Source organism: Colius striatus, chromosome 14 (assembly GCF_028858725.1).
Source record: "Colius striatus isolate bColStr4 chromosome 14, bColStr4.1.hap1, whole genome shotgun sequence".
Classification (NCBI taxonomy): domain Eukaryota; kingdom Metazoa; phylum Chordata; class Aves; order Coliiformes; family Coliidae; genus Colius; species Colius striatus.
In genome coordinates this window covers 1,042,527-1,051,383 of record NC_084772.1, presented here as the reverse complement: position 1 = coordinate 1,051,383, position 8,857 = coordinate 1,042,527, and the positions used below count along the sequence as shown (strand labels likewise).

Below are 8,857 nucleotides of genomic sequence, written 5' to 3'. Positions count from 1 at the left end.
TCTCTGAAGAGCAGTCTGAGTTCCTCCAGCCGAGAGGGGAAGAAGCAGAGAGGAGAAAGGAGTTAGAAGCACCCTCTCATCTGGAAAAACAACTGTTAACAAATTTGAAGCTCATAACTTCCTCAGACAAATCTCTCCTTTATTAGCTAAGCCTGTAGCACTGCTGGGGGTTGTTGCAGCCCAAGTGCAGGACCCAGCACTTGGCCTTATTGAAGCTCATGGACCTGACCTTGGCCCAGCCATCCAGCCTGTCTGTATCTCTCCGTAGAGCCTCTCTACCCTCAAGCTGATCCACACTTCCCCCGGTTGGGTGTCATCTGCAAACTCACTCAATCCTCAATCCCCTCACCCAGACCATTAATAAAGAGGTTAGAGAGGAGCAGCCCCAGCACTGAGCCCTGGGGGACACCATTTGTGACCAGACACCAACTGAATTTAACTCCATTAACCACAGCTCTTTGGACCCAAGCATCTCACCATTTTTTCACCAAGGAAAGTGTCTGCCCATCCAAGCCAAGAGCAGCCAATTTCCCTAAGAGAAAGCTTTGGGAAACAGTGTCAACTGCCTTACTAAAGTCAAAGTAGACAACATCCATAGCCCTTCCTCCTGAGCCTAACACAACAGGATCAAATGACCCACGTGGAGGGCTATAGGCCAAGGTAAAGAAGCTGGTCACCCTGTCACAGAAGGAGATCAGATTTGTTAGACAGGACCTGCCCTTCATAAACCCATGCTGACTGGGCCTGATCACCTGCTTGTCCTGCATGTGCTGCATAATAGAGCTGAGGATGATCTGCTCCATCAGCTTCCGAGGCACCGAAGTCAAACTGACAGGCCTGTAATTTCCCAGATCATCCTTCCATCTCTTCTTATCTCTGGGTGTTACACTGGCCGATTCCAATCAGGTGGGACCTCCCCACTCAGCCAGGACTGCTGATACATGGCGGGCAGCGGCTTGGTGAGCACCCTGTCAGTTCCCTCAGTGCTCTGGAGTGTTCCCCATCCGGTCCCACAGATTTATGCACATCAGTGTGGAGCAGCAGGTCCCATTTTTGCATCCCATCATCCATGTTCCACTTGGTGTCAGTCTCCTCACGTGTCTGTTTGATTCAGAGCCGCTCTGCCCAGGGGTGTGAGGCCTAGTGTTGGGGATTTTATTTAATGGCAGGCTGGATGGCTTTCTTGAGTGGAAAGCAGAGCTTTGTTTGTCTGTGGCTTGGACTCTGGGTGACTTGTTTTGCATCTGTTTTTCAGATGCTGAGGGACAAGATGAGCCCCAGAGCGCCACACAGTGGTGGGTGGACTGTCTAGAGGAGGTGTGTGATCCCATGGGACCAGAAGGAAGATGAGGATTGGTGACTGTATCACTATGTGATTCTACGGTTGTGCTCTATTTTAAGGATTTGAAGACATCATCAAAGCAGGATATTGGCACCGGAGGGGGCTAAGGCCAGATGAGCAGAGACTCGGGGGCTAAAGAAGCTGTTTCCAGGTGTCACTTATGATGAAGTTACAGTTTTCCTTGTTTGTGTCCCACGGGAGGCCCCTGAGCCTAATGCAGCAGGATCAAATGACCCATGGCCCAAGGTAAAGGAGTTGAGGGTGGTGGTCACTGTGGGTTTGGGCAGTATCTCAGCATGTCTTTTAGCTTCACACATTTGTTTTACAAGTGTCATAAGCTGTGTCAGAGCATCCTGAGAAGGTGAGGCAGATGTTGCCCATGTTGGTGACTAAAACTATACTGCTGCAGGTCAGTGGAGTGTTGTTCTTGTTTTGCAGGGGTCATGAGAGCAGCCTTTGGAGCACTTGGGGTGAGCTGAGGTGGTAGCCAGGAGGGTCCCAGGGCTGTTGAGTTTAGCAGAAGTGCAATGGCAACTGTGTCTGTTGGAATCTCAGGTGCCAAAGGGATGATGGCTGAGGTGGAAGAAGCAGGTGAGAGGAAGGACGTGGCGTGTCTGGGGGAAATGGTCGTGGCAGAGGTCGGTGCTGGCCAATGCGACGCCACCATCAGCCCTTTTTGGGGGGGTCTTTTTATGTCTTTGCCCAAGAGAAATGTGGTGCCTGCAGGAAGGCCCTGGTTAAACAACGTGGGTTTCGTTAAGGTTGGCTTCAGTCCATCCTGTGAGGTGAGGGACAGGGGTTGGGGAGGGGCTTAGAGGGGCGAAACAAACTTTGTTTGCCAACCTGCTGGTGCTGACTTGTGAACTGTATCTGCTCTGAGGTGAAGCCATGTCAGTATTAACCAAACTGTCTGCTGGCTCGCAGATTGTGTCTGCTTGTGGAGTGAAGCTATTTGTGTAAACTTCTCTGGAGTCCTTGAATACCTTGGACACCAGATATCTGCACAGCAGGAAAGCCAGCAAGAGACAGCAGAGACCGGGGCAGGCATTGCAGGGGAGAGGATCTGATGCCATGAAGATGCCAGTCAGGACACAATAGCCAATGTGACTATGAGGTGTATGAATGTGACAGAATGACCCACAGTGCGTTCCCTGCTGGCACCAAACTGGGAGCACTGGCTGATTCACCAGAGACTGTGCTGCCAGTCAGTGGGATCTGGGCAGGCTGCGAGTTGGGCAGAGAGAAACCTCCTGCGATTCAACAAAGGCAAGGGCAGAGTCCTGCAGCTGGGGAGGAACCTGCACCAGGACACCTGCTGGAGAGCAGCTCCAGGAGCAAGACCTGGGAGTGCTGCTTGGTAACACACTAACCATGAGCCAGTAAGGTGACCTCGTGGGCAAGAAGCCAATGGCAGCCTGGGGGCATCAAGAAGAGTGTGGCCAGCAGGTGAAGGGAGATTCTGCTCCCCCTCTGCTCTGCCCTGGTGAGGCCTCATCTGGAATCCTGTGTGCAGTTCTGGGCTCCCCAGCTCAAGAAGGACAAGGAACTGCTGGAGAGAGGCCAGGACAGGGACAGCAAGATGATCAGGGGTTGGAACATCTTTCTTATGAGGAAAGGCTGCGGGACCTGGGGCTGTTCAGTCTGGAGGAGACTGAGGGGTGATCTTATTAACATTTATAAATCTCTAAAGGGTGGGTGTCAGGAGGTTGAGGCATCCTTTTTTTCTGTCATATCTAGCAATAGTACAAGGGATGATGTGATGAAGCTGGAACACAAAAAGTTCCGTTTAAACATAGGAAAAAAACCTGTTTGAGTGTTTCAGTGAGGGAGCCCTGGCCCAGGCTGCCCAGGGAGGGTGTGGAGGCTCCTTCCTTGGAGGGCTTCAAGACCCGCCTGGACACATTCCTGTGTGACCTGATCTAGGTGGGAGCTGCTTCTGCAGGGGGATTGGACTGGATGAGCTCTAAAGGTCCCTTCCAACACCTACCATTGATTTTATGACATAGGTATTCTTTATTGCAGTGTTGGGTGCACAGGTGATTTCTCCACCAAACATGCACACTCCAGCCATTAGGTTTTCAGCTCATATATATATATATAAAATATATATAAAATAAACATACACATTCATTACATTTGTTAGAAAAGGTTGGGTTATGCTAATTACTTGTAAAACTCATTATCATGAGCTCTGCCCGTTGTCCTGCCTCAGCCCGCCCAGGTTACGCCTCTGTCACAGCTCTTTTTGGTGGTTGTCGGGGCTGAAGATTCAAGTCTTCTTTAAGCCTTGTCCTCACGGTGTACCTTTCACTCGAGGGTCCCTGGCGTTTGTTCAAACCGTGGAACAATATAAAACTCGAGTTCCTCCAGGCTCGGGCGGCTGGGATTTGCTGGCTCAGTGGTCCCCGGTCAGCGCTGGCAGAGCGGCTGGGTTACAGCCAGTCAGTGGCTCCTGTGCCCCTGCAGGGGCAGCAGCCCCGCAGAGCTGCCAGGGTCACAGCCACGTGTAACAGCGTGCGGCTGCAGCTCCGCCTCACCGAACGCGGCGGCGGCGGGAGCGCAGAGGCTGCTTGGGAACCGGCTCCTTTGCGCAAGGAAAAGCGGCGGGCAGCCAGCGTGCGGGGCGGGAGCAGCTCCAGCCTCAGCGCCTGCTCGGCACCCGGATCCCCCGCGGGCTCCGCGGCCGTGGCGGGGCTCCCACACTGTCCCGGCAGCGGCCATCGCCTGACGCCGTCACTGCGCGACCGGCGGCGACAGGCATTACCGCCGTGACGCCTCGTTCCGCGCCCGGTGCCGAGTCCCGCCGTGACGCGCTCGGTGCGCGCCCGGTGCCGAGTCCCGCCGTGACGCCTCGTTCCGCGCCCGGTGCCGAGTCCCGCCGTGACGCGCTCATTGTGCGCCCGGTGCCGAGTCCCGCCGTGACGCCTCGTTCCGCGCCCGGTGCCGAGTCCCGCCGTGACGCGCTCATTGTGCGCCCGGTGCCGAGCCCCGCCGTGACGCGCTCGTTGCGCGCCCGGTGCCGAGCCCCGCCGTGACGCCTCGTTGCGCGCCCGGTGCCGAGTCCCGCCGTGACGCCTCGTTACGCGCCCGGTGCCGAGCCCCGCCGTGACGCGCTCGTTGCGCGCCCGGTGCCGAGCCCCGCCGTGACGCGCTCGTTGCGCGCCCGGCCGTGCGGCGCCCAGGGGCCGGGACTCCCCATGAGCCGCCGCCGCCGCCTCCTCTGCGACGCGTTCGCGGCGAAGCGGAACCGCGCGGAGGCGCCGCGGGGGCAGCTGACGCCCGACGGCAGCGAGGAGGTGGCGGAGCATGAGGGGAGCTGGCGGGGGCCGTCCCTCGGAGCACCCCCCGCAGGCAGCGCCGGCGCCGTGGAGGCCGCGCTGCGGGACGTGGCCGCTCTGTTCCCGCGGCGGCTTTTTGGGGACTCTTTGCCCCCCCTGGTCCTGCGCCATCAGCTCTACAGCCTCGTCAGCGACCGCACCGCCGTGGATCGGCACCTGGTGAGGCTCTGCCGGGCACAGGCAAAGGGTCCATCCCCTCCCCCAAAGTCACGCCTTGACCCCCCCCCCCCCCAGAACCGCCTGAGAGATGAGGGTCACATCCGGCTGCTGCACCTGGGCCTGGGCACGGACACGCTGGCCATCGTCTTCATGGAGCCCTACAGGGAGAAGGTCCGGGGAAGGGTTTGGGAGGGTGGCTTGGGGGCTCTTTGGGGTCCCTCCTGACCCCGCCCTGTACTGCCCCCCTTCAGGTGCTGGCGGCAGTGGATGGGACCCCCCGGGCAGGGCTAGTGCGGAGGTTCCTGGATTCGGCTGTGGCCACTTGCCCCGACCTCAGCTACGAGCTGAGCCACGTGCAGGACTTGGGCTTCGGGGATGCTGATGTCACGTACGAGGGAAACACAGGTGGTGGAGGGTCCCCTGGGGAGACTCGCCACCCCCCCCCACACATCCCACCCTGTGTGCCCCCAGGCAGCTGGTGGGTGCGGGGGTGCTGACGGTACGCGATGCTGGGAGCTGGTGGCTGGCGGTGCCCGGGGTCGGCCGCTTCGTCCGGGCCTTTGTCCATGGTATGTGGTGTCCTGCACCCCCTGGGCTCCCCCCAACCCTCCGCAGGGCCGCCTCTAAATCCGTGCGTGTCTCCTGCTGCGGACCCCCGGGTGACCGCTGCACTCTGGCCCCGCAGGGCGCCGGGCACTGCTGGGCTTGGTGCGGCGCTCCCGGCACCGGGAGGTGCCGCTGTGGGAGCTGCGGGAGCGAAGGCCCCCTCCGGGAGCTCGACTGGGGGTCCGGTACCTCCTGCACGACCTGCTCGGGGCTCAGCTGCTGCGCAGGTAACTCCAACCCCAGGGGCTGCCCCAGCCCCCTCCGCGGGACCCCCTTGCTGTGACACCCCCGCTGCCCTCTGGACAACCCCTGATCCCTCCCCTTCCCCGCAGCGTCCCCACGCCCTCGGGGCCGATGCTGCGGTTGGCTGAGCCGTGACCGGGAGCTCCCCCGCACCCAGCGGGGCCCGCACAGAGCGGGGGCACGGCCCACGCCGGCCGCAGCCTCTGCGGGCGGAGCTGAGGTGACCGATCCCCGCCTTCAGGACCAAGGCGGGTGAGACCCACCGGCCGGGGTTTCCCCTGCTCGCTGCTGGATGCAAGAAGTGGGGAGGGGGTGTCAAAAGTGCAATAAATGCTTGGTTTCCGAAAAAAGCGGCAGTCTTTGTCACTGGTGGTCCCCACCGCAGCGCGTTGCCGCTTTAAGATGCAGCTGTGTCCGCCGCCAACGCTCCCGTTGCCGCTTTAAGGTGTGGCGCCGCCCCCGCCATACACCATCCATATTGCCCCCTTGCCCCCCACTACAGCTCCTCACATTAATTCCCAGAGCACCTTAACGCTCCTCCAACACTTCCAACCCCTTTCCCAGACCCCCCCGATTACTGCTGCCCCCCTTCCTTTCCTCCCCCTTGATCACCCCAGGGTGGGTCCCAGACCCTGATTTAACGGGGCAGTGCTTCAGGAGATGAGCAAGACAGAATTCACTGCCTATAAAGTGAGGCCTCTCACTGAGATTGAGTTCAAGACAAGGTGACTTGATGAGTAACCAAACTAAAGGCCAAAGCACTGTACATTTTACACACTACATCTTCCTTGAGCTCTGAACCAACAGATGAAGCCATCAAATACCTGCTCTAGTCACCCCTGAGTCCTCCAGAAGGTACCTGATGCTCCCAAAGGCAACAGCCCAGCAAGTCAACATTTATTTGCTGCAGTTGGTCTGTTACAGCCAGGAATCCTGTTCAACAAGACAGAAAGTGACAGACATCAGCTTGTACTGAACAACTGCTTCTGGCTTTGCAGAGGGAATGCAGGAAGATCTCAAAGCAGGAAGACAGTCCTGCACAAGTGAAACAAAACAAGCCCACATCTCACCTTTTAGTGGAATAAGGATTGAATGGGAAAAATGAGAAAAAAAAACACCAAACCAAAAGGGGATAACAAAGTAAATAAGATTAAAAGCAAAAAACACACAATAGGAAAAAAACAGGAGGGCAGAAGGTTGGGAGGCCCCACTGCATTGCACTGTCATCACAGGAAGGTGTGACAAGGCCCTTCAGACACTCTGGGTGTGCAGATGAGCCTGAGCAGTGTGTGTGGATTAAAACCCTGTGTGCTGTTCAGATGGGGGGCGGGGGGGAAGTGTCAGCATCCACCTAAACTCTGCAGCAGCATTTGCCAGCACTCTTGAGCTTTGGGAATCCAGAACTGCGCTCAGTTCATGGGGGAGCAGCTGGAAAGTGCAGTTTTATGGGTCTCAGAGTAATTCTAGAGCTAAAGTGGTGACAGACATCAACTCCAGATCAGATAATACATGCCAACACTCAGACCCCAGAAGGCAGCAGCTTCCTGCCCTGCTCCAGGGCTGCACATCCAACAGGCTGAATTCTGACAAATGCACTAACCCCAACTCCCCAAAACTGACAAAAGAGTGTTAATAACAGCACAGCTGTCCTAGAACCTCCACTTGTCACCTTTCCTTCTGCCAAAGGAAGCTGCACAGGCCACATGTTTTTCCCACAGGAACATGCTGGGGGCAGCAGCTTTTCCCATCCCATTCTTTCACAGCATCACCTTGAAAAAGCACCAACAGAACATCAGTTGTGGTGTCAGCACACAGGGTTTCTGTGCCCAGGGGCAATCCCCCAGCTGGGAGCGCCTGTCTGGGCACAGACCCTTCCCCAGCCACACTGACCACGGGGTGTATTCCCACCTCGCTGCACGGCGTGCAGGATCCCTCCCCTGCGAAAGGGGATGAAGGAAACCTCCCGAGAGGCCTGAGGCTGGAACCCAGTAGCCACTTGAGCGCTCTGGCCTACAGGAGACCGAGAGCTCGATGAGAGGCCCAGAGCCTCCCAGAGCAGCCTCCCAGGGACCCTTCAGGGACTCCTTCTCACGCTGTCTCCCCACATGCGTTCCTCGGGGCTCCTCCGGGCTGCCACACACACGCAGTTTCCCTGGAGCCTCTCCAGCCCCCCGGACGCCTGCTCCGGGCTCGCTCGGTGCCGCCGCTCGGTGCCATCCCGCCGCAGCCGCTCCCGCACCGCCGCAGCCGCCGCGCGCGCCGGAAAGGGCCTCGGGCCGGGGGGCGGGGCCTAAGCAACCTCCTGGCAGGACCCCAAGAGAGCTGCCTTCGCCGTTTGCCTGATTCGGCCCGGCTGATCGAGCAGGCGATGCGGTAGGGAAGCGTCAAAGGTCGCCCATCGGCAGGGAAGGACCCGGGGCCTCGTGGGGGCTGCGGGAAGACTTCCGGGGACACGGGCAGAGGCTGCGCGAGACGGGCACGGACACGGGCAGAGGCTGCTCCGGGCGGTGTGAGACGGGCACGGGCACGGGCAGAGGCTGCTCCGGGCGGTGTGAGACGGGCACGGGCACGGGCAGAGGCTGCTCCGGGCGGTGTGAGACGGGCACGGGCACGGGCAGAGGCTGCTCCGGGCGGTGTGAGATGGGCACGGGCACGGGCAGAGGCTGCTCCGGGCGGTGTGAGATGGGCACGGGCACGGGCAGAGGCTGCTCCGGGCGGTGTGAGACGGGCACGGGCACGGGCACGGGCAGAGGCTGCTCCGGGCGGTGTGAGACGGGCACGGGCACGGGCAGAGGCTGCTCCGGGCGGTGTGAGACGGGCACGGGCAGAGGCTGCTCCGGGCGGTGTGAGACGGGCACGGGCACGGGCAGAGGCTGCTCCGGGCGGTGTGAGATGGGCACGGGCACGGGCAGAGGCTGCTCCGGGCGGTGTGAGATGGGCACGGGCAGAGGCTGCTCCGGGCGGTGTGAGATGGGCACGGGCACGGGCAGAGGCTGCTCCGGGCGGTGTGAGACAGGCACGGGCAGAGGCTGCTCCAGGCGGTGTGAGACAGGCACGGGCAGAGGCTGCTCCGGGCGGTGTGAGATGGGCACGGGCACGGGCAGAGGCTGCTCCGGGCGGTGTGAGATGGGCACGGGCAGAGGCTGCTCCGGGCTGTGTGAGATGGGCA

The 8,857-nt window shown here is 59.7% G+C and overlaps 1 protein-coding gene and 1 non-coding gene across 3 annotated transcripts; one reads left to right on the top strand and one right to left on the bottom strand.

The window, feature by feature from the left end:
* Positions 1-4,226: 4,226 nt before the first annotated feature.
* Positions 4,227-6,038, top strand: STK19 (serine/threonine kinase 19). Of its 2 annotated transcripts, XM_062007206.1 has the most exons (6): positions 4,238-4,839; positions 4,915-5,010; positions 5,091-5,227; positions 5,311-5,408; positions 5,525-5,672; positions 5,778-6,038. In XM_062007206.1, exons 1-6 carry the CDS (start codon positions 4,540-4,542, stop codon positions 5,821-5,823), a joined length of 825 nt encoding a protein of 274 aa, XP_061863190.1. In that variant the 5' UTR covers positions 4,238-4,539; the 3' UTR covers positions 5,824-6,038. The 2 variants fall into 2 exon arrangements, with proteins under 2 accessions (XP_061863189.1, XP_061863190.1); XM_062007205.1 differs by having other exon boundaries at positions 4,227-5,010.
* A 1,096-nt stretch (positions 6,039-7,134) lies between these two features.
* LOC133626788 (small nucleolar RNA SNORD45) lies at positions 7,135-7,214 on the bottom strand. The gene has a single exon (XR_009819765.1). It is a non-coding gene; the product is annotated as a small nucleolar RNA SNORD45 (small nucleolar RNA).
* Positions 7,215-8,857: the final 1,643 nt, after the last annotated feature.

What these genes read in the sequence shown, in the direction of transcription:
- STK19 (XM_062007205.1), top strand. Translation starts at nt 4,540, where the DNA reads ATGAGCCGCCGCCGCCGCCTCCTCTGCGACGCGTTCGCGGCGAAGCGG. An exon ending in CGTCCGGGCCTTTGTCCATG is followed by an intron (nt 5,409 to 5,524) that starts GTATGTGGTGTC and finishes CTGGCCCCGCAG; the next exon opens with GGCGCCGGGCACTGCTGGGC. An exon ending in GGGGCTCAGCTGCTGCGCAG is followed by an intron (nt 5,673 to 5,777) that starts GTAACTCCAACC and finishes CCTTCCCCGCAG; the next exon opens with CGTCCCCACGCCCTCGGGGC.